The following is a 25,519-nucleotide window of genomic DNA, read 5'->3' as shown; positions in this document are numbered from 1 at the left end:
TCCTTAAAGAAACTAAAGACTAACTAGATAATACCATTGGAAACAAAGTCATCAACCAAGGAAGTAAGATGTCCTAGATTAAGAAAGAGAAATGTGTTATAATCACTGACTAATAAAAGTTTTCTGTGGTGATATTGTGTTCCCCAAAATATTGTGCACCCTAATAAACTTATCTGGGGTCAGAGAACAGAACAGCCATGAGATATAGAAGCCAGAAAATGGTGGCACACACTGCTTTAATCCTAGCATTCCAGAGGCAGAGATCCATCTGGATCTCTGTGAGTTCCAGGCCACACTGGAAACACCCAGGCGTAGTAACAAGAGCCTTTAATCCCAGGAAGTGATGGCAGGAAGCAGAAAGGTATTTAAGGTATGAGAAGGAGGAACTAGAGCCTGGTTAAGCTTTTAGGCTTTTGAGTAACAGTTCAGCTGAGATCCATTGGGATGAGGACTCAGAGACTTCCAGTTTGAGGAAACAGGTTCAGCTGAGGAAATGGCAAGGTGAGGTAGCTGTGGCTTGTTCTGCTTCTCTGATCTTCCAGCATTCACCCCAATAATTGGCCTTGGGTTTGTTCTTATTAATAAGACCATTTAAGATTTGTGCTTCAGGTTTCTTTTAAGCCTTTAGATAAAAAGGAACAAACAAAATGTCAAAAACAGCTAATAGGGCTAGATCAACTGGCTTGTTCTCTGAACAGGCCTATACCATTATCACAAGGTGAGTGGGATGACATTCCATTGAGGAATAAGAAATGTGACAGGCAAATCTATTCAGCATCTATGATAAAATACTAGATTGATCAAAGCAGCTATGATGAAAAAGCATTGATTACAACCTGTGAGAAATGGTGTAAGGGATTTTTAAGGTCACTCTTTTAAGTCATACTGCATAGGACAGCCATCTTACTTTTCAGAGATAAATTCTTACTGAGTTAGAGGTAAAAGTTCAAAACATACTTGAAACACATTAAAGATTTATATTATAATATTTTTGCATTTTCATACTTAAAGCCTGTTTGATCTCTTCATAATAAAACAAAAGAATACATTATATATATATATATATATATATATACATATATATATACATATATATATATATATTTTTTTTAACACACAATTTATGCTACTTGATATTCTAAGGCAAGTGTTTTGGGATTCTGGAAAGGTAAGTGCTATTCTTAGTAAAATTTAAATGATTACGAAATAGTAGATGTGGAAATCTTGAACATAGACCAACTGCCACAGAAGAGATTTAAAACTGATACCATTTCTCCCATTAAAAACGGGTACCAAAACCAGATGGCTCTGCAGCTGGATTCCATCCAACCTGCACAGAACAAATAACCCCGATGTTATTAAAATTGTATCCATGGAAAGAGACAGAAAGCTCTCCCACCAATTTAGCAATGTCCTTGGCAACATGAAAGAATACCAATTCCAAAGAAGAAAGGGAGGACAATCTCACTCATGTATACAGAGGAAAATCGCTCAAGGAAATATTTTAAAATGGATCCATTCTTATTTTTCTCTCTTAAAAATAAAATACATGATTATATTACAATTCTGTTACATATCAAGGTATATATCTTTAAGAATGATGAATATTGGGAATAAGTAACTCATTGGGGAAGGAAACCAAAATGCCTAAGAAAGTGGAGATGCAGAGTTTCCTCATGTGTGCAAGAACAGAAACATCCCACTCTGATTTCTCATCACCTTCTTCTTCCTTATATTGAGCCAAAATCTGTGCCTGCATAACTTTTACTGATGAAGAGGTGAAGACCCCAGGACATTAATTCCCCAAAGCCAGACTAGGAATTAAAAACAAGGTAGAACAATGAACTCCAAGAAACATTCCTAGTGAGGAAACGAACAAACAAAGCACATTTTAGTCACTTAGGTGTCTCTCTGAGCTTTGCTTTTGGCACTAATAGTGACAGAACAGTGCAAAGCATGGATATGGAGACAGACACCATGATCTGGCAGATCTTCTCTGTCAAACCATGCCACTTTCGTATAATTTTCTTCCAAGGACTGATATGTTTTCTAAATACAGTAAAGAATCATATATTTTATAATAATATAAACCCTGAGGTGCTTGGGTTTATCAATTGGCTCCAACTCTGGCAGGAACTAATGAACCTTTGTTAATATCACACCTTTTGAACTGTATTTTCTTATGGTTGGTCTTTCTTTGGATTGCCAGTTCCAAAATAATGACAGACTTCTTGGTCTTAGCTTAGGCTTGTTCCCAACTAGCTCTTATAACTTAAATTAACCTGTTTATATTAAATCTACATTCTGCCATGTGGCTGGTTACTTCTCCTCCATACTGTATGTCTGAGTCCTGTTGCATCTGGCTGGCTTAATCCTGAGCACCATTTTTTCCACTTGGCTTACAATTCTGATTGATGATTTTGTTACTGCTGAGTTAGCTATAAACTTTTAATAACCAAATGAACATAAATTATGTTAATTTATCTACCATACTTTTAGATAGTGATCAAGGTAAGTGACCTGCTTCTTTGGACCCCTGACACACATACACACACAGTGAAAATAGAAAATATGAACTTTTCCCTTGATAGGGAGTTTGAAAGAAAGTCTTTATATAATATCAAAAAATCATGTAAAGTGACATTTGTATATCTATCATACATAATGCTCTACTTGAAGAGCCATACTTCTAAACTCCCTCTCAGCTTTCTTTCATGCACAGGGGAAGAGATTTTCACTTTAAGTTGTTCTGATGAAGACCATGACCATAAGCCACCTGAGGATGAAAGGGTGCTTTTCATCTTACAGGTTACACTCTGTCACTGAAGGAAGCTGGGGCAGGAGCTCAGGCAGGAACCTAGAGGCAGAAACTGAAACAGAGACCGTGGAGGAGTATTGCTTCCTGCCCAGTGCCCAGCTTCTTCAGCTGTGTCACCATAGTGTGGGGAAAACACAGTACAGTTTTCATTTCTATACTTATTACTGTGATCAAAAAAAAATCTTAAATCCATTTCTTACCCATATGACTAGCAATATTAGCCCCATGCCAAGTCTTGAAAATGATAAGAGAAAATGATTGATAATTATATTTTTCTAATTTATAGAGCTTTGGTCTATAGCAGAGCAGCTAATAAGAGCTCCCTGATCCATAAGAAAGCTGATGAAGCCAGGCGTTGGTGGCGCATGCCTTTAAACCCAGCACTTGGGAGGTAGAACCAGGCTGATCTCTATGAGTTCAAGGCCAGCCTGGTCTACAAAGCTAGTTTCAGGAAAGGCACCAAGCTACACAGAGAAACCCTGTCTCGAAAAACCAAAAATGAAGCCTTCAAATAATGAGGAAGAGTATCTGGGAGGGAAGAGAAGGGAAGGGGAGGGGAGTGAAAGGGAAGGGGAGGGGAGGGGAGGGAAGGGAAGGGAAAGGGAGGGGAGGGAAGGGAAGGAAGGGCAGGGAGGGGAGGAGAGAGGAGGGGAGGGGAGGGAAGGGAAGGGGAGGGGAGTGAAAGGGAAGGGGAGGGGAGGGGAGGGAAGGAAGGGCAGGGAGGGGAGGAGAGAGGAGGGGAGGGGAAGAAAGAAGGAAGAAACTATAGGGTGGGGAGGAAGAGAGAAACTACTATTGAGACAATATTACTGGAATGTAAAATATTGTCATGGGTCTTAAAAGATTCATCTCCAAAATCTTACCCTCTTCTCTTACCAACAAAGTTCACAAAGTTTGAAAAAAGGTTCACTCTGTTTGAAATGGAGTTTTTTTGGAAGCAGAAATTCGAGTAGGTTCTGTACCACCGGTACACCATGTGTGGCTACTGAGTGGGATGACTTCTTTCCAAGGGAAGAGCTTGGTCTATGCCAGCTCAAGGGAAGACATGGATTATGACTCGACAGTGTATTATTACAGCCTATGCAGTCATATATGCATAGTGAATCTGGGGTTTGTTCCCAGGGAGTTTAACTATACACCACGGACTTCCTGTCACTATTCTAGTCTATTAGTTACTTATCCGGTTGTTGTGACAGAATACCCTGACAAAATAGACTGAATAAGTGATCTGCTGTGGCTAACATTTCAAAGGTATCATCCATCACGGCAGGCAAGCCACTGCCGAGCATGAGGCCGCCACTAGTCACATGGAATCTGCAGTCAAGAATGAGAGAGATTATGAACAACTGTGCTCAGCTTATTTTGTCTTTTACATTCAGTCTGAGCCCCTCAGGCATGGTGTGAGTAGTGCTCAGTCCTCACAGACAAGCCTGGAGATTTGTTTCCATGGTGATTCCAAATCCGTGAAACTAACAATCAAGACTGACCATTACATACAGTATCTTAAGTCTTTAAAAATTCACTTATTTAGAGATATGAAACCATAATGGTGACGTTCCTACAATAATACCTTTTAAAATAAAAGGGGTGGGGGGACTGGAGAGCTGGCTCACCCACTGAGAGCACAGTGACTCTTCTTTCAAATGACAGGGGTTTGTTTCTTATCACCCATATGACACCTCACCACCATCTGTAACTCCAGTTCAGGGCATCTGACACCATCTTCTGGCCTTCAAGAGCACTAGGGACACATGTAATACATATCGATACAGCAGGCAAAATACACAGCAGGCAAAATACTCACAAACATAAGATAAAATAATAATAAATTAGTAAAAGGAAAAAGGTTGGGATGTAGAATGAAGCAGAGTAAGGTGAGTTTTTTTTTCTTTTCTCTCGCTACTTTTTTTTTTTTCTTAGAAAAATGACAGGAACAGACTAAAGCTCAAGACAGAAATATGAGCCCAAACTTAACCTATAGATTTGCTTTTACAAAGCATCATAGCCAAATATTTTCAGAAAACTGAGAAATAGAGAACCAGCAAGACTCAGAGAGCCTCAGTCAGTATGTCTGAAATTAGATTTCCACAGCAGAGAATAGGTGTGTCTTCACCACACAGTGTGAAGAGGGACCTTCAGTTCTCTGTGCTTCCTCTCCCCAGGATCCAGAACGTGCCTTAACTAAAGCCTACATGAGTGAAGGCCTCTGAGACTCCAGGTGGGCCGTTATTAAAGAAATCTAAAGGTGACATGTCTGATGCTACTACATTTGTATGACACACACCTACATATAATGCTCACCTCATGATGTCACAGCTGCACCCGCCTTTCTTGTCAGTTGATTCCTAACATAACTATCCTAGGGACACGGGTGGAGCAAATCCTTCCACACCAGCGGATGGTGGTAACCTCCCAAAGCTGGAGAGGGCAAAACTGGCATCAATAGTGAAAACACGAGTGATTTTCTGATATATGATACAGTTGAAGACTGGGTTGCATGTGCTATGCAGTGTATTGTCCTGCTTAACTTTTATGTTCAACTTGACACAACCTCGAGCCACCTGGCAAGAAGGAATCTCAGTTGAACTGCCATTATCAGACTGGCCTGTGTCCATATCTGTGAGAGATTGTCTTCACTGATGGTTCGTGCGGGAGGAGTCGGCCCAGTGTGGGAAGAACTATCCCTAAGCAGATGGGCCTTGACTGTGTAAGATAAAGGCAGCTGAAAGCAAGCCAGAGGGCTAGCTAATAAGCAACATTCCTCTGTGGTTTCTGATCTAGATTCCTGCTTCCAGGTTTCTGCTTTCTGTTCCCGCCCTAACTTCCATGGGTAACTGTGACCTGGAAGTATAAGTAAAATCAATCCTTTCCTCCTCAAGTTGCTTTTGGCCAGGGTATTTCAACAGAGCAAAATAAGTTCAAAACTATGCCCAAGACACACTGCAATGCCTGTTCTGTGTCTGTAGCTTTGGCTTCCAGAGTGCTTTTCTCTTTTCCTTCTTGCCCTTGCCTCAGCACTCAGGTCTCCGACTGCACCAGACTTTCCGAGCCTTTGCAAGTAATTCATAATCATGAGTTATTCAGTCCCTACTATACACCAGGCGGTACTCTGAAACTAGGAGAAATACTGATGAACAGTTTGTCAAATGTTAAGACAGAGTCCCACTGTGTATAGCCCAGGTTTTCCTCAAAGTGAGCCTGTCAGCCTAAGTGACAAGCATAAGCCACATCACAAGCTAAAACATGTTTTTAACTTCAGAAAAATGCAGAGGTTACAGATCCACAGAAAAACAAACAAACAAATTAAACAACAACAATTAAGAAAAAAAAAAGGTTAAGAAATCCAGAGTGTCGAAATAGCTCTCCCAAGAGCCATGCTTTTTCACCCACCCACACTGGGCAGAGAACCACACTGCATGTGACTCCAGATAAGAAATTTAGAATATTTTTATCAGATGGCTTGAGTCAGGATAAGTGGGCACTTTGTAAGAAGGCAGGAAAATAGATTTAAAAAAAAAAAAAAAAAAAAAAAAAAAAAAAAAAAAAACGACCATGGGGGACTCACTCTAGCCAGTAACCCAACAAAGCAGTTCTTACTTACTCATCCTAATTCTGTCCTGAAATCCCTTACATTACTCAGATATACACCATATTTTAATTCAAATTAGTACGCAAAGTTAGGGAGGGTCTTGGTAAATCACCCTCTCTAGTCTCATTTTCCAGAGTAGTATAACTGGTATAGAATAGGAAAGCAGCTTAGGAAAAATTAGTGACAGATATGAATTCATACAGACTGTCCCAAGACCAAGTAAGAACTCCAAGTCCAGAGAGAATTCAAAGCAAGGATCCCAGCCACCAGACAGATCCCTAATACATACCCCCAAAGGTGCTGGGGGACCTGAGTTCTACTCTTGTCCACTTTCTAGCCTCAGAATGAAGATCTGCCCCGCAAAATGCCACAGAATTGAGAGTAGGGCGGTGGACAGGTCCAGCCCGGAGCCTGCAGCCGCATCCCAGGTTCAGTACCTAGTCCCGGGTGGGCGGCGCGGGTGGAGCCACCGCACGCGCGTCCCGGGGCTCCCGCTGCAGATGCGCCTTAGCCGGGCCGAGTTGGCCGCACGGCGGGAGTGGCGCAGAGTTTGCAAAGTCGCCGCGGAGCTCGAGCGGGAGAGAAGGGGGTGGGCAGAGTGGGGGTGCGCGCGAGAAAAACCCGCCTCTTGTGAGTTGAGCGGGGAAGAGGGGGGGAAAGGCTCCGAGTTCCGCTTCCTGAACGGCGGGTGGGTAGAGCAGGCTGGCGCGGCCGGGGGACCGGCGGGACACATTCGCTCCGGGGCCGGGCCGAGGAGCCAGCAACGCGGCGGGGCATGGCTGGCGAGCGGACCCGCAGGTTCACCCGGAGCCTGCTGAGACCCGGGCAGGCCGCCGAGCTCCGGCACAGTGCCGCGTCCGCCGCCGCGGTGGCCGTCAGCAGCCGTCAGCAGCAGCGGGTGAGTGCGGGGCGTCCCTCGCGCCACGGCGGGGCTTTCTAGGGGACCCCAGGCAGGCCTGGCCTCCAACCCTGTGAGCCTCACCTCGGGAGCTAGCGGGTCCTCCACCCCCGCACTCTCTCCCCTGCCGCCTCCTAGAGCGAGCCGGGAACCACCTCAGCCAGGCAATGTCACCAAAAATTTAAGGACCAGAGGCGCATTTGGGGACTTTAGAGACGTGGGACGCTTAGATAAGCAGCTGCGTGGAAGAGGATGTGCCCACGTTTTAAGGAGGGTGGAGGGGGCGGGAATGCATCCACTCTGGCTCAAGGTGACAGGGGTGACAGGAACCTCAGGTTGGGGGGTGGGGGTGGAGATCTACATGAATGGAACCTGTAGATCCACAAGTCTGCGCGCTCCTCTCATCCCTGTCGGAACCTGAAAAGGATGCTGAGTGAGCTCCTCTGCCTGACTAAAGCTGCAACCCCCACCTTCTATCTAGCGCTTAAATAAGTGCTGTTCGCACTGCTCTCCCCCCACAGGCTGAAACCCTACAAACCACTTTATACTGTTCCAGAAAGATCTGGGGAGACAGGATGGAGGGGACGTGGGTTATTAAGTAGCCGGTGGCTTCTGGTGTTTTCTGAAGCGGTTTCACGGGGTTCTCCCTCCAGAATGCTCCACTGGTGACTTCCTTGTCGAAATGCCTTCTAAGTGTTGGGTGATTTCCGCGGGAAGTCCCTGAGGCAAGCAACCAACATCAGATGCCCAAATCATAGCGCCATGCATCTCCAGATATTCATAAATTCCAGTAGGTGTCACACTATGGGATGGAAGTAGCAAGCGGTGCACGCAGATCAACTGTGTTGGAAAAGGGAAGCAGCGGGAAGCAGCCTTCCAGCAAGAACCGGGCTCTACCATGGAGCTCTTGGCTTGACTTTGCTGGACCGGAATGCTCCTTGTTGTGGGTTTCATTTTCCCTTTTGCCAGTAAATACCATTAGGAATTAAAAAGCCCTTTTTAAGAGTGTCAAAGAGAAAGTGTTGCTTTGGCCAGTCACTGAAGAGGAGGGAGCCAAAGCTGGTCAGAGCCAGTTCCCACAGCCAGAACCCCTTCTCTAAAGCCAGAGGTCGAGAAGCTGAACAGAGCGGAAGCAAATTGCCTGGCAGAAAGACCAGAGCATCAGATGCCCGAAGACCGGGGGGGGGGGGGGGGGGGCATGGGGTGTGAAAAGAACTGGTGGCCAGGCTGCCTTCTCCTTCCCTTCCCTCGCCACTGGCTGCAATCTGCAGTTACCAGGAACAATTCAACTGTTAGCCAATCCCTTGACAATGCCAGTCTGTGGTTTTGGTATCAGCATGCATATTTTTAGGGAGGAACAGACAGACAAACTGTCAAAAACGGGCCATTCTGAAAAGTCAGTGGAGTAATTAGGAAATCAGATACACCCAAGACAGTAATTTTTACTTTTAAAGCAATGGTTCTTAAACTTTGGGTCGCGACCCCCTTAGGGGTTGAATGACACAGGGGTCGCCTAAGACCATCGGAAAACACAAATATTTGCATTGCAATTCATAACAGTAGTAAAACTATAGTTATGAAGTAGCAAGGAAAATAATTTTATGGTTAGGGGTCCCGACAGCATGAGGGACTGTATGAAAGGGTCACAGCATTAGGAAAGTTGAGAACCACTGTTTTAAAGGATTGCTCAGGGTTGTGACTTTGCTATTCTCTCATTTGCTTTAGAGTAAATTTGCTTTGCAGTTAATTCATTTTAGGGAACCTTAGTCATAATACGACAACTTTACCAGTGATGGAATCCAACCAGCTTCAACAGTGTGGCCTCTTTTGTGTTTTGCTTTTAAGTGGATTATCATAATGTTTCTGTAGCAATGGAATTTCCATAAATAATATGTATCCTAGCTGCGCTTCTACACACACACACACACACACACACACACACACACACACACACACCTTTCTCCAAGATTACCCTACATTTGAAATCCAATGAGATCTTGTCACAGTGAATGAGCATAGTCCTTCAGGGCAGTGAAAAGGGGCGCTTCACTGTCGCAGGTGCCTTCCTGGCTTCAGCACCTTGGCCAACATTCCAGGTCCACTTCTTGCCAAGGCATTTCAAGGGATCCTCCACATCTAGGCAGGCAGCACTGGCAGTGATTTTGGCAGGAAGACGTGAGCTTTGCTCTCACTGCTCTTAGGGGGAAGCAGGAAAGGTTGGGCTTTTTGAGTCAGCTGTCACACTCAGTGGGACCCAGGGTGACATTGCACTCTCAAGGGACCCACAACCTCAGGATTGGCCTAAATGGTACATACTCATCATAGGCTTGCATTGATCCAGTTCCTTCAACCTCTGTGTGTCTGTTTTTCCATGTTCTCAAAGGCTGTTTGTCAAAGGAGAAACAAAGGAAAGTGGGGAAATACTATGGTTAGTTCACTTGAGTGCAAGGTGGTAGACATGCATCTGTCTGCTGCAGCAAGCTGCTGTCTATTATATTTGAGGGACTCTTGGGATTTTCACTGGAAAAAAAATCTATCTTACTTCTACTTTTATAGTGTTGTTTTTTCTTGGAAAGCCCTTTAGAATGTTACACAGAGTGTTGTAAATCTTGGCTTGTGCTACAGCTAATAATGATAGATGGAGGGGTCAGATTAACAACATCTGAGAATGAGATGAAATCTTCAAAATATATTTGGAGTGTAGAGGACAGAGATCAAGGGAAGCTGACTGAAGGACATTACCAAGGCCAGTTTTGACAGTGGCTGCCACAGGAAGTAGAATGGATGCCAAAGGAAAACTGACCTCAGTGTTACCCAAACCACTGGATTAGGTTTACATGTATATATGGAGACTCCTGGATTGGACCTACCACATTTTGCCTCTCTCTAAAAACTATTATGTGTAATAGAGAGAAATTTTGAACAAAATTATTACCCTTTTCATTCCCCTCCCCCCTTTTCTTTTAGAAAATAAAGGTCTAATAACTTATTTTTTGGCCAAATCATAATATTGTCAAGTTAAACTATTTCCTGAAATTGCTTTGTCTATTGTCTTGTAAGTAAGCTTTTCAGGTTGCAGAATTTCAGTTCTAATATAATTGGAAATATGCCTCCCATGTTAGGACTTGAGTGTTTTATCACTGTGAATCAACACATCTATACATACCACGTTAGTTTTGAAGTGCTACTGTCACTAGTTTGAAGTTCTTTCTGGGTAAAAAACTTCTCTTCCTAAATAATGAGGGGTGTCTGTACTTTTGAATGAATTGGCTTATATACTATTAATTAAAATATAAACTTAAGATGTGTGTACCTTTCCACATGTATGTTTGGTTGTATTGCAAACAAACCCCTTTAACAAGGATAAGTAAGTTTTACGCAAGTACCACATCAGCTCTGTAATGTGTTTATGGAAGGAGCATATTTAGGAGGTCAGAATGATGAAAGGCTTTGGGCAACAGAGAAAACATCAATTGGCAGTAAGAACACAATCAGGTGGATGCTAAGCCAAGGAGCAAATAACCATTTGATCAACTTGTGCCTGAAGGTATATTGCCTACACTGGAATACATTAGTTTGTTGTGTGTGCAATTTAATACATTTATGATAGTTTTTCTTTTGTTACACAGAACATCCTCTGTAACTCATTCTTGGAAAACAGCCTGTTAGAAGTGATTGCAGTTAATCATGATCTCCTATGCCTACCCATTCAAGAAGAGTAAGGGGTAAAGAGAAGCAAGTGCTTACCCCGTAATCACAAAAATCCCATCTGCTTGCTTGGATGTCTTCTAAGTGTGGTACTTACAATACTACTTTTGACATTCTAGGGAGCCCTGAATAAACAGAAACTTTGACCTGCCAAAGAACTTTGATTGAGAAGGAATAAACATCTAATATGTTTGCATGAGGAATCCCTAGAAAGAAAGATGTCCTCCCTCTGAACTTTATGACATTTAAGTACTGGAGATGAGAAGGGATTTTTTGAAAGTTGAGTGGGGGAGTCTGGATTTCCCCAAAATTAAGCTATAAGGAAGTAGAAAGATGTTGAAAGTGCTATTGAATAAAAGCAATATGCAATATGCTTGTTAGTTCAGCATCTAAGACACATACAGGCCTCTAAAACGACAGATTTGTTGACTAATTTTTTATTTTCATGCGTATGTGTGTGTGGCTGCATGAGCTGATGCACACCACGTGTGTGTAAGGGCCCATGGAAACACGAAGAGAGTGTCAGATCCCTTGGAACTGTAGTAGGGGTCGTTGCAAGCTGAAGTTAGGGTGCTGGCAACCAAACTTCCTGGTCCTCTGCAAGAGAAGCAAATGCTGTTAACCACAGAACCATATCTCTAGTCCCAAAATTTTCCTTGCAATTGTAACAAGGCTCTTTGTGATAAGCAGGCTTACTTTTTAACATCAATTACTGCCTTTTTCAATGTGAATAAACTCCTTTGTGGTCTCTGCTTGGTGAAGAAGTCAACACAAACTTCACAAGATCAAGTCCAAGTGCTATTGGTTATGCCAGCTAACACTTAGGACTTCTCAAAGGCATTGGGAAAGTAACTTCTAGAAAACTTTCCTGGTCAGCTGTGAAACAAAGAGTCAACTTACAGGGTTTGAAGCTCCTCCCAACCTTGGGTTTAACCATTTCATGAAGGCTTGCTTGTCTTAGACCTTTTAATCTCTGGGAGAAAAAAAATAGCTTATAGTTTCAGAGTGGTCAGTCCCTCATGAATGGTGGGAGGGAGTGGTGGACCAGAGTAGTTTACGTTGTGATATGGTGGCTAGAAGACAAACGTGAAAGACAGCAAGATGAAGCCAGAGGAAAATACAGCTTCCCAAACCACACACCCAGTGACACACCTCCTCCAAGACCCATTTCTTACTTCCCATTGCTCCTCAAGAATGCCATCAGAGTATGAGTCCTTCTGGGGATTGATCTAGAACCCTCACAATCTATCTACCCCTGGAAACATCCCCATACATGCACCAGAGGTGGAACTTCCTAATTTTTAGTCCAATCATGTTGATAATCAAGAAAAAGGAGAGTTATAAGTGCATTACACTAAACCAGCTGTTGAGAACCTATGAGATGCCCAACACAATATTAAATGCTTTAACTTAATTCTCAGAGCAATTCTATGGGAAAGTTACTGTTGCAAGTTCCAGAGAGAAGGCTATTAAGATTCCAAGGGTTAAACACACTGCTCAAGGCTGAGTGACTGGCATGATACATTTCTTGCATCCTGAATAGTAACTATACAAGGTTTCTCTTCCAATGAACCTCTAACAATCTTGTAGTTTTGTGTCCACTGCAGCACTACCTCTAATTACTGAGGGGGGAGCAAACATTGCTTGTTTTTGCCTCCTGATATACCCAAGCTGCAGCTAGCTCACCTAAGGAACAGGAAATCATTCTTCCCACTCAAGTTCTGCAGAAGCTGCCAGCATTCACATCAGTGTTCCTGTGAGGTTTGTAGCAGCAGTAAAGTTGTTCCAGGTACCTTTATAATAATAGATCCTCCAGAGGCAAGTGAAAGTTCAGGTGTTAAATCTATAAAAATGTGGACTCACTCAGCCATCCTCATGTTGTCTGTCTGGCAAAGCCTTGAGTGCATCTTGTAAGCAATGGGCTTAATCTATCTCAAGTCCCCTTTCTGGACTACTTATATCTCTGTAATCCATTTCATAACCCCTATCTTTATGATGTTTGTGCATCCTGAAACACATTTTCAAATTCTTTTAGTTATATCAGGATTCTTTTCTCCACATCTTTTCTTATCTGAAAGAGCATTGTACGTGTCTTACAAAGAAGCATGTCAGAGGCCAACTACTCCAAATATCCCAAGAGTAGAAAAGACAACAGTAGCAAGATAAAAACAATATTAGGACAATTAGATACAGTCAGATGTGGGTCATTGCAATCAAATCAGTATAACCATTAAGTCTGTTAACTTAGCTAAAAGTTCTTCCTGTGGCCATTTCAAAAGGAAAACACTGAGATTTAAGTGGTCTATAAGATCAAAGAAATTAGTCTACTCTAGGCATATTCAATATTAATTTCTAATGATACTCCAGAGACAATTTTTCATAGATGAAAATAATGCGCTTATGGACCCTTGCCATTTAGAGCACATCACAAGGAGCAGGAGCGTTGGCATCACTTAGGGGCTAATTGGAAACACAGAATCCCAGAACTCACACCATGCATACCAAGGATGCATTTTAATAAAAACCCCCATTTATCTGGAAGCACCTTAACATTTGAGAAAACATAAGACACATCATTAGCAATTATTTTGGGCACACCATCATGTAAAGGCAGTTGTGTGCAAGTCCAATGCCACATAGTTTACAAGGTTTAAACTACCTATGAGTGAAAATACTACAACATGGTGATCGCTAAATGACTTCAGGGAATTCTCTTGCTTACTTATGCCATATTGCCTTCTCTATTTCATTGTAGTATTAGCTTCATTTAAGCTTACAGGTTGAGAAAAACAATCATAACATTCCTTAAATTGTGCTGACCCAAATCAGAAAATGTCCTCATCGTGGGTCATAGAGTAAGTGTCAGCATGGTAAAGATGGGGCAAGCTGAGACTATCACCCCTAATATCTGAGATCCTTAAATAATCCTAACCTGTGTATTATGGATTGAATGTCTATAACCCCTTCCCATCCCTGAGATGCCTGTGCTGGCATTTTAACTTACCCTCAGTATTTGGAGATGACACCATTGGATGACAATTTGAGGCAAATTGGGTCCTGAGGATAGGGGTTCTATGGAGGTGACAATGGTTTTAAAATAAAAGAGAAAGACTTCCTTACCTCTGCTACAGTAAGGTTTCCTGTCTGCAAATTCATGGCCCCGTGATCTCATCCTTACAGGCTCCATAGTTGTATGAACCAAATATCTGTTTAAGCCACCTATGTTAGAGCAGCCTGAACTGATTCATACAGCATGCTGCTATGATGACTTGTTGTTTTGTATAACCTGTTTTGCTACCATGTTGAAACTGTTAGGAATTTGAAAATAATTCTATCAGTAAATCTGGAGATTACAATCAGAAAATCATCCCTCATTTTCACAGATTAACATATACATATTAGTATATGTTATTTATTAATATATAATTTGTAATAATATATACATATATATTAATTTCCCTATTATTCATCTTGAAATGTCCTGAGGATGAGATTCTATGGAGTTTATTCCTCATAAACTATAATGTGATCTGTTTTGTTATTCTTCACTACCATTGTAGAATACTCATTCACTTCTCGTCAAAATTATGCTTTTTAAAGTTTGGCCATGAGTTTCTAGTTGATGGGAGATGGTAGGAAATGGCAGGTTCTATGAAGATGGAGTCTAGAACTCCGTATCCAACCCCTGAGCTTATAGTGTGAAATTACTTGTTTCTTTTGAGCCTCGGATTCTGGGTCTGTGATAACAGACCAGAGTGACGGTGTACATGTTTAATCCCAGCACTTGAGAGGCAGAGGCAGGAGGATTTTTGTGAGTTCAAGGCCAGCCCAGGTTACAGAGTGAGTTCAGGGACAGTCAGGACTATATAGAAAAATCCTGTCTCCAAAAACTTCAAATAAAAAGAAAACAAAAGATGACATACTTAGTCCTTGCTTTTGTAGTTCCCCTGCTTCAGAGTTCTGCTAAGTTCTCCAGACCCTAGTCCTCAGATGCCACCAGGTCATCCTGGATATCAGAGAGAAGTTTTCTATCTACCTCGCTAAGGTCCCATAGTTCTGTTTGGTTTATTTCAAAGCTCACAGCAGCTACCTACAGTGACCTTTTGAACATATCTGTTGCAATTCTTTTATACTCTGCTTACTGTATGAAAGTTGATGTAGAGAAGAAGCTTTCACACTGCTGCACCTGAGGTACTTAAAGAGAGCTAGGACAAGTGGGCTAGGTGCACTGAGTGGAAGGTTGCAATGAAAAATGGGGCTTTGATGCATAATCCTCATAGTCCTGAAGAATGGAACAAGCAATCAACCAGGAAGTCATTATGATACCCTCTGTATCATGTATTTTATTTACACAGTCTATTTATAATCAACCCTTGGCAATAAATTCCTGTTCCCATTGTATAGTGTGGAAAGATGCTCACAGACATGGAACTTGCCCTTGATTGGCAAGGCAATGATGAATATAGAGTTCACTGCAGGCATTCTGACTCCCTGAATGGTGCAAATGCCATACCAGGTAGGAAGAGAGGAACAACCTCGTTTTATAGGCAGCTGGCATCCAAGAGTAAAGGAAGTCATTCAGTCTTAGTTTCTAAAACAGCTTCTTAACATGAAGCACTGGGCATACTTTCACCCCACTGAACAGTTCACCTGTGACATCCCAGAAGCATGAGATATTGGGACAAATGCTCTCTAGGTCCTCTGTCTTGGGGCTTATTTCCAAGCTACAGGGTTGACATAGAACAGGATAAGTTTTGCAAGAAAAGGATTCCTTAGCTATAGAAAAAATATCATTCCATTCTACTCCTTCTACAGAAATACATTTTGGAAAGATAAGCATGGAGTGGTTGGATTACAAATTGCATCTATTACATTGTCTCTTTTAGTCTTGATACAATGTTCATGTTTACAAATAAGGGGAGTTCTTTCCTTCAGAGTCCCGTTTGTTTCCTTCTTGTCATTCACAACAGCATCTGTGGGCTGGAAATAAGTGCTGGTGTTTGCTGGACTCAACATGTTGACCTACATCTAATGATGTAGAAATAATAAAATGTAATGAATTTGAATGAGTTAGCAGCAATAGATAAAAACATTTGCCTTGGGAAAGCATTAATATTCTACAGTTGGACTGAAGTGGACATGTCTGCCTCTAAAATGAAGAGAATTCATAGAGCTGCATCACTCAAAGTCCCTTTCATTTCTGCTTCTAAAATATGAAAGTTCTTTGTTTTTCTAATTCAATTTGAGCATACCTTTTCTCCTGACATAGAATTTGGGAAGCCAGGCAGCTCTTTAATTTAAACTTAATACCAAAATGGCAAAGTTTAACAAAAGACGGAAGGGAGTCCATTTGAAAAAGATGACACCATTTATGATCAACACAATGAGCTCTCCCCTCTGTAATGCTTTTAGTAATTACCAATTTAAATAACTAATTAAGGCTGTCAAATGACCAATGACTTATGGCCCTTCAAATCACACATTCTATAAAAAGAACACAGGCATGAACATTTGATTCAGCAAACAGGCAAACAAAAAACTTACCAGAACTTACTATTCAGTGAGATATGATAATTAAATTATTCTTGAACTTGTATTGTTTGTTTAATAAGCTGCTCAAGGTCCCTTTGTCTTAACCCTGTGGCATGAGAAAAAGCGAACTCAGTACAGCTAGGAAATCTTCACCAAATTGGAGAGATGTTGGAACTCTGTCACATTTTCAGGAAGAAAATGCAAATGTGAACTCATCTTTAAAAATACTTGCTCTGTATTTTTTCCACATCCTTTGTTTATTTAAAATCAGCCATTTGTTCAAAAAGAAGATGTCTTTTTTTCCCAAATGAATAGAAGTTCATTCTGGTTTGCTCTGTTATTATAAATCACAAAATGAACAGCCATAAATTTGTTCTGAATCTGAAAGCGCTCTTCACAAAGTTATTGGCATACCAACATGTAGAGATAAGATTCCTCCATAGCCTTCTTGAGTACCACAATGAATTTGAAAAACATGTGTCTTTATTGCCAGCAAGTGTGGTTTCCAGGCAATGTAACCTTGACCATGTCATTAACCTTTGGGTCACTTCTAAAATAAAACCGTGAACACTAAGACATAGAAAGACTGAGTATCTAGGCAGTTCTTAGTGGTTAGGAGAAGGTTTCATAGAGAATAAAGCTACTCTTTTTGTTTGTTTGTTTTTCACTTGTCACACCAGCAAATTGATTTTAAGATGCCTGAGTTTGGCAACTGGAAGAAGAGGTTCAAGTGGTTTATTTTCAAGTAAAGATGCTAATATTGAAAATGATCATCAGTGAGAAGCATGGCTGTTTACAAGACATAGAACTTGGCAAAAAAAGGACGGGACCATGTCACGGTTGGGCAAGTCTTGTTCTTCCAGCCTTGTGGAGCATCAGGGACAAGGAACCAGTCCTATTTCCCCCTTTCTACTCTGAGAGAAGGGAAAGATTCATTTCATTCAGAAAGCACCCTTTCAGGACTCATAAGGATCCTGGTCACTGTAGGTCTATGGCTCCAGGTCTTGGTAAAAATCCCTCTCCACATGATTGACAGAAAAAATTGTGAATGGTTCCCCCTGCCCAGGTCCCTGACAGCCACTGATAAGACAATAAGAACCTCTCTCTCTCTCTCTCTCTCTCTCTCTCTCTCTCTCTCTCTCCCTCCCTCCCTCCCTCCCTCCCTCTCTTCTTCCCTCCCTTCCTCTCTTCCTATGAAGATTGTTTTTGTCTCTGTGACTCATATGACTTGCTCTGAACCTTGTGTGGTTTCTGAGGTGTGAGAGGAGTCTGTTTTTCCTCCAGCCCTAGTCCTGCTAGCAGCCACCCTGACACAGTGTGAAGTACCCACAGTGTGTTCCCTTCAGAGCGGAAATGAACCCCCACAGAAGGCAGAGGCTAGGATACTGGAGATGACTTTTTGGCATTCTACTGAAAAACTGATCTCTGGAACTCTTTAAATGAAATCTGTCCATCCACAATTTAAATGATGCTTATTTGTGTTACTTCTCCTGGATTAAGAGGGAAAGGTGTAGATTTTTTTTATCTGACAGTTCTAATATTGAGAGACTTTCAAGGTCAGACAGATGGTTAATGCCTCTCATTTTTCCAGGGCAGCAAAATCCTTCACATAGTAGGTGCTTACTAAATGCTCCTCAAATGGAAAAAGAAAACTCATACATGGAGACATAGAAGACAGATGAGGTGTATAAAAGGAAATTGAAGTGTCTGGTATGACAGAAACAAAATCCCTAGATATGTTCAAAAGAAGACACTTGGCACCTCGTGTGAGGCACAATCCTCTGAGCCAAACTGTCACCATCTTCATGCGATCATCTGTGTCTACTTGTGAGAGTCCATCAAGATCAGGCCTGAACAAGACCTGAACTCTACAGCAATGCCAGTCAGCATGCCAGTGTGGATGGAGGAAATCACGTGGGTCCCCATCCCAGATCAAGAGCTACAGAAAACTAAAAACTGCTGGGAGAGTGGGAGATGGTCTTCCCCAAAGATGACCACCCCAGATGGTTATCCAATCCAAAATGGTCAGCTGTAAAATGTTACATAGAACAACACTAAACAGCCTCAGCTGGCTGCATGTTTATATGTAGTCACACATACACACACACATGCACATACACACATGCATACACAGAGAGACATGTAATCATCATAACTAAAGAATATGAGGCCATGAATTTGAAAGAGAATTGGGGGTGATGTAATTATGTCTTAATTCAATTTAAAAAGAAAAGAAAAACCATTAAAGATTGGAAAGAAGAAAAAAAAGTAGACAATTGACATTCCCTCATGGGTGGAGTGATGCCACTGGACTTTCTCCTGAGTATCCAGCAACTCTTCCCAGTCATCTGTATATAATTTTGCCTTAATTGCAAGTGGTATTGGGATCTTTGGAAGGGGAAGATTATATAGCCATCATCCATGCTAGGTGAAGTCTTCCAGCATGGCTGTTTTGGAGGTCTCTCCTGCCAGAATTCCCTCACCCCTGCTCTGTAAGTAAGACTAATGAACTCATTGGCTCCCCAGAGTGAACTGTGGTGGAATCATACTTTGACTTGTTGTTAGACCTTATGAAGAGCGATGTGGTGATATTGTGTCCCCCAATATATTGTGCACCATAATAAACTTATCTGGGGTCAGAGAACAGAACTAGACAGACATAGAAGCCAGAAAATGGTGGCACACACACCTTTAATCCTATCACCCAGGAGGCATCTGGACACACTGAAAACAGCCAGGCATGGTGACACACATCTTTAATCCCAGCACTTGAGATCTCATCTTGCTTGGGAAAAACACATGCCTTTGACCCCAGGAAATGATGGCAGGAAGCAGAAAGGGATATGAGGACCAGGAAGGAGAGGCTTTTAAGCTTTTAGGCTTTTAGCAGCAGTTCAGCTGAGCTCAATTCAGATGAAGACAGAGGCTTCCAGTTTGAAGAAACAGGATCAGCTGAGAAGTTGGCCAGGTGAGGTTGGCTGTGGCTTGTTTTGTCTCGCTGATCTTTCAAATTTCACCCCAATATCTGCCTCCATGTTTTTTTATTAAGACCATTTTTATTAATAAGACAGTTTAGAAATTTGTGTTACAGAGATACTAGATGCTGTTCATATCTCCCTGAGGGAAAGAATTCTAACAATAATTTCTAAGCAATAATGTACAGTTTCTATTCATTAGTAGCAAGTCGGATAGCAGTAAATTGAAGAGCATATAAGTAGAGATTCCTACAATAAGCCAGCCAAAGATTAGAAAGCCTAATCTTGACGTGTTGATCAGCATGCACCTAATATGTAAGATGGAGCCACAAAAGTGTTACATGTTTTTTGTGACCCCAATTCCTTGCCTAAGTCACCAAGTGGCACTCACAGGCCTTGTTGTTTAGCTGGGGATGTTAGTGTCTTTTCTGCCGATGATGTTAGCAGAGAGTAATTGACTAAAATGGAGGAACTGTGGGCCACGGAGTTGTTCCCAGTGCCATAATGGAGAGTGCTCGAGATTAAAAAGGAAGGGCAAGTCTGGGGACAGTGGAGTTCCCTGGAGTTGTGTGATTTCATCAGTGAACACAAATCCTATTTCATTCCTATTATTTAAACTGAAAAGTTGCCTTTCCTGCTTGAGGGCAGAGGATGTTCCTGGATGTTGTACTGACTGTATTGCCTCCAGTTTTAAAGTTCTGCTTTTTGATATATTTTTGTCTCTTTCTACCATACTTAGAAAATGCTGTGGAGTTTATTAATTTAACAACTCAAAATATAAAACATAATGAAGAAAAACTTAGTCACCCAGGGTCTCACTGGCCATTAATCACACATCTTTATTCTCAGAGTGTTTATTTGAAGCACTTGTCTTTTCAAAACATCTCATGGCATAAATCTTAGCTAACACTGAATATTTAATTATTTAATGTATGTTCAGTGATTTAAGCTAAGTTTTATGTTAATTTTTTGCCAACAACTTTATATACAAGTACAACCTAAAATATATGCTGAGAACAAGGAGGGAAAAATTGTGAAACTCCTCTTGATAGTCTACATTTATACCTAAAGGGAAAATTCATCTGAAAGAGAAAGGAAGCTAAGCCACAGAGGTATGGAGGGATGTTGTCATGGTCACAGGATCATGAGACAGTTTCTAGCCCTCCATTGGCCAAATGCACATCTGTAACAGTGAGTATAATTTTGTGTCACAAAATGGAGGTAGCTGATTCTACTTGTATTTCCTTGGACTCTCCAGTGAGAGTGAAGGGGCCAGCCAGCCATCCGAGGATGGCTTGCCAAGGAGCTTCAGTAATCCACATCCAGCTAAGCTGGGTACACAGGCCTACTTCACATCTTTAACATCTGAGGGTCACTATTCTCTGTTGTTTGTTGAGAGTCTGTACAGGTGTCCCAAAAATGTATGACCACATTTGCCATGCAGTTGAGAACATGTATCTCTCAATTCATGAATTCAGAAAGGGCCTAGATGTGTCACTGGGTTTGAGCCATTCCTGTGAGTTGATGTTTTTGTCATGTCTAATAACCTAAATGGCTATCCTTGATCCCTCAGTACCCTGAGAAGTGACTGAGATTTGCCTGAACCTGGCTTGCTTGGTAGGATGTGAATTTTGTGAATGGATTTCTGTTGCTTCCATAACCAGTAAATACAAATGTAGTCCTAAACAACAGTGATATTTCATATAGTTTGAGAAGCTGGTAAAGGTCTCACCAGGCTATGATCAAGGTGCCAGCCAAGGTTGTGTCTTTTTCAGAATGCATTCAAGGGAAATCTGTTTTGTGCTCATAAGGGTTGTAATGAAATTTAGATCCTTGAGCTTGTTTGGTGGAAGTGCCTCTTTCCTTGTTGAATGTAGACTGAAGTCAGCCTCTTTGGCACTGGGTCCCTTCTTCCACTGTCAAAGCATACCATTGTGAGTCAAGCTCATTCTATGTTACATCCCTCTGACCCTTTCTTCTGCCTCCCTCTTTCCCTGAGAAGGATTAATTCCATGGCCACATAAGTAACTAGGATCATCCCATGATATGCCAGTCTTTAATTCTAAATATGCCCTCAATGTCTCTTTTTCTGTGCAAACAAGTATATTCATAGGCTTCAGGGATTTGGGTATGGATGTCTTCATGAGGTACAGCACAAAAGATGCTCAGAAATGTACTAAAAAGAGCCAATTAGCACACCCAAACTGCTTTCTGATGCTAAGGCAAAGTGGAAGGAACAGTCAGGGACCACATGGGATGGGGACACTTGCATAGGTCTTCCATCATCATTTAAACCTCTCTGATGACAAATATGCCCAGCAGTGACTATAAATCCAGTCAATTTGAAAATGAAATTTCACCATCACATTTTCAATATTGACTCATATACACAGATATACACGTAGTTAAAAGGGAGGTTTATTTTGTAGGGTAACTAACAAGTGAAGGGATATAGGTAATAGGGTCTGGGAAAGGTATGGCACAGTCTGGCGGTGTTCTCTGGAGAACTCTGCTTGGTCTACCTCCAGTGTCCAGGGTCCAGGAACCAAGAGAGCCCAGCACATCCAGATCTTGGGTCTTCAGGGTCCTCTCTCAACCCCGCCTTGTAAGCGTGACAGTTACCAAAGCCTCAATGGGGGTTGGAACTTCCAGATCAAAGCTGGAGTGGCTACCCACTACACACAAACATCACACACAAACAGTAGCACAGTGATAACCTGTCCTACCTCCCCTGAGTTCCTAGTTGGTCTTAGCCTTTTCTTTCTCTGTTTCCACAACATTGCAAATACATTAATTACCCTTACCCACAATTGCATTGCCATTGGTTTGTCTTATCAGAAAGCTACAATTTTATCACAGCTTCATATACGATCCCTGGTTGGATGGACAGATATATATGTATGTATATATGTATTATTATGGGTGTTGTAAATGCTCTAAAAACATCTTAAATGTCATTCTTGAAAAGGGCATGTATCACAAGGATCACATGCTTTGCTGAGTACCTGCTTTTTGGAAACAAGAGCTCAGGCATTCAAATTCAATACCTTTGAAAAGTAAAATAGATGTAGATGCTTTTTAAAAGGCCTCATTTTAATTATTGCCTTTCAGTGAAATAAGAGGACTATGAAGGAAAAACCCATCTTGGGCTTGTAATTTCTTTAGATTTTACAGTGCAAAACCTATCGTTTCTAACATGGAATTCTTAGTTATTTAACATTTCTTTCTTTTTGAAATACTTTCCCTCCTAATTGTGATAAGTCTTTCAATTAGTTATTAAATTTGTGTGTGTTGTATGTGAGGTGTATGTGAGAGTGTGTGGGTGTGGTTTGGTGTGGGTGTGTGTATGTGTGTGTGTGTGTGTGTGTGTGTGTGTGTGTGTGTGTTATATTCTGTGTGTGTGAGAGTGTGTGTGTGTGGTTTGCTATGTGTGTGTGTGGTATATGTATGTGTGTGTGGTGTGTGTGTATGTTTGTGTGTGTGGATGGTTTAGGGGGTGTCTGTGTATGTAAGTGTGTGTATGGTGTGAGGTGTATGTGTATATGGTGTCTGTGTATATGTGGGTGTATGTGTATGGTGGGATGTGTGTGTGTGTGGTATCTATTTATATGTGTATATGTATGGTGATAGTGTTTATGTGTGTATGTGGTATCTGTGTATATGTATGTGTTTGCATGCATGTAGTTGAGACTGATTGACCAGTGAACTTTGGGATCTGTCTGTCTTTGCCTCTGCTGCTCTAGGATCACAGGCATACTCCACCATGCTTGGTTTCTTTTACATGAGTTCCAGGTACTGAACTCAGGTCCTCATTCTTGGGATATAAGTACTTTACCAGCTGAGCTATTTCCCCAGTCTTTCACATTAATTTCTAGGAGTTATTCAGTTGGTTGGAGGAAATACGAAGATGTATTAAATCATCATTTGCTACCACTAAAAACCTTCCATCTCATGTTTCTAAATCCATGATCCCTTTGCTTCCTGGGTAGAAGGCCCGTGTGCCATGTATACCTTCCAGCCATGTTTGGTCTTTCTTCTACCCAGAAGTCTCCTGTCACTAGAATATACGTTTTAGATTTGTTCTAACTTGTGATCTCAAGCAATCTTTCTCTGGTGCCCTGGAAGGCTTCTGAGTCCAGGAAGCTTCAGTTGTGTGTGATATGTCTTTCTTGTGACAGACACCTGTAGTTGGAGAGCCTTTCTCAAGGTCTCACTAAGCCCCAGTAGTCCAGTAGCCCATTTATAAAATAAACACACAGACATTTATACTATTTAAACTGCTTGGCCATTAGCTCAGGCCTATCATTGTCTAGCTCTTACTCTTATATTTAGCCCATTTTTACTAATCTATACTTTGCCACATGGCTCGTAGCTTACCAGTACCTTACATCTTTCTTGTCATGGTGGCAGCTGGTCATGTCTCTCTGCCCCAGCCTTCCACCTCCCAGAATTCTCTTCTCTCTTGTCCCGCCTATACTTCCTGCCTGGCCACTGGCCAAACACCATTTTATTTATACAGAGTGATATCCACAGCACTTCCCCTTTTCTTTTTTTTTTTTTTAAAGGAAGGTTCTAACTTTTACATAGTAAAATTACATATAACAAAACAATTATCAAGCAAGAATTACAGTTACAATATTAAAGAAGACATCCTATCTTTCTTATATTTGTGAGTCTAAAACTTATCTTTTATCATAATTGAGGAAATTATAACTATCTAGTCTTCAACCACATCAAAGACCTCAAAAGGATATAATATTACCTGAGAATGGGAAGAAGGATGCAAGCAACTTTTGGGAGTCTTGCAGGGTAGACAGACACAGTTGGCAGCCTGGACAGTCACCTAATGTTCCTTTGTGAAGTTGGGGCATTTGTCTTCAGCCCACAGGGCTAGAGTCTCTTGGTCACTTCTCTCAGTGTCCTGTAGAATGTCTGGCAGTTTCCTCTGCGAAGCAGGAACCTGAAGGACCATTTTGTCAAGCCAAGTTCAGTGGTTACCTTTCTATGGGTCCTGAATGTCCAGTTGATCAAGTAGTGTAGGCAAGAACAGTTTCTTGCCCAAATGGCTATTTTTGCCAAGGTGAAGATAAACTCTATATGAAGTGTCTTTAATGCTCATCCTCCTCTCTGAAGTAAATTGGTGCTGCCAGGAGCAGATATGTCTCATTGTCCAGAAAGTCTAAATTTTAAAAATATTTTAAATGCCATTTTCTGTAGACCTTTGAAGTGTTTGAAGATTACTTGTCTATCTGAAATATATCTATGTATACCTAGAAAATTTAACATGACTATAAGTTTAACTATCATAGAAGTCTAATTGATCTGTATTTCTTAATTATCCATTACAATCTAAATGAGTTGTATAAACATAATACCTCAAATGAGAGTAAAAATATATATACAGAATAACAAAATTAACTTTAAGTTTGTATCAATAGACTAAAATCTATACCAATATAAGACATTTTAAATAAGTTGTTGTTCTTTAAAAGTAAGTTCATTAATCTACCCTTTCATCTTATTATATCTATATCCTTTGCCATGAGATTCAGCATTCAGTGATGGCACTTTCTTGAATCAGTTGGTAGCGTGGATGCTGTTTGAGCCACTGAGACATTTCCATTTCATTTAGTTTTCATCTTTTGCTTTAGTGAGTATTGCTTTCTAACCCTTCTTGAGCACAGACATGGACTTCCCTAGGGCAAACTTCTTCAACCTTAGAATAGCCCAGAAAGGATGTGCCACTTTCCTCTCTTACGGTCTATGAAAGTATTTCTTTGTACCACTGCCTTAATGATAAACTTATTGTTAGATACTGGGTTTTGACAGTTTGGCAGATAGAAGATAATGCAGCATGGCTTTTTCATTTACATTTTCCTGTTTAAAGGTAGAGAACCTTTGTACAGGTTATCCTGCTCTTTTGCACACTGACAACTTTGTCTTGGATGATTTTCTGGAGACGGAAAGTATGTCAAAAGTGAATATGTAGAATATTAGGA

The 25,519-nt window shown here is 41.3% G+C and overlaps 2 protein-coding genes across 4 annotated transcripts in view; one reads left to right on the top strand and one right to left on the bottom strand.

Annotated features, from left to right (window-relative positions):
- Positions 1-557: 557 nt before the first annotated feature.
- On the bottom strand, positions 558-14,200 carry LOC118573047 (immediate early response gene 5-like protein). The gene is made up of 3 exons (XM_036173020.1): positions 14,134-14,200; positions 6,845-7,439; positions 558-622 (listed from the first exon to the last, which is right to left on the bottom strand). Exons 1-3 carry the CDS (start codon positions 14,198-14,200, stop codon positions 592-594), a joined length of 693 nt encoding a protein of 230 aa, XP_036028913.1. The 3' UTR covers positions 558-591.
- The window catches only part of Dock10 (dedicator of cytokinesis 10), a 250,718-nt gene continuing 232,255 nt past the window's right edge, over positions 7,057-25,519 (top strand). For all 3 annotated transcript variants that reach the window (XM_036173032.1, XM_036173034.1, XM_036173031.1), the window contains exon 1: positions 7,057-7,305. In XM_036173032.1, coding sequence (XP_036028925.1) covers positions 7,183-7,305 — 123 coding nt within the window. In that variant the 5' untranslated portion in view covers positions 7,057-7,182. The remainder of the gene's footprint in view (positions 7,306-25,519) is intronic.

The sequence above is a fragment of the Onychomys torridus genome, chromosome 23 (assembly GCF_903995425.1).
Source record: "Onychomys torridus chromosome 23, mOncTor1.1, whole genome shotgun sequence".
Taxonomy (NCBI): Eukaryota; Metazoa; Chordata; class Mammalia; order Rodentia; family Cricetidae; genus Onychomys; species Onychomys torridus.
The sequence above is the reverse complement of the archived record's forward strand: the minus strand, read 5'-3'. Positions and strand labels throughout refer to the sequence as shown.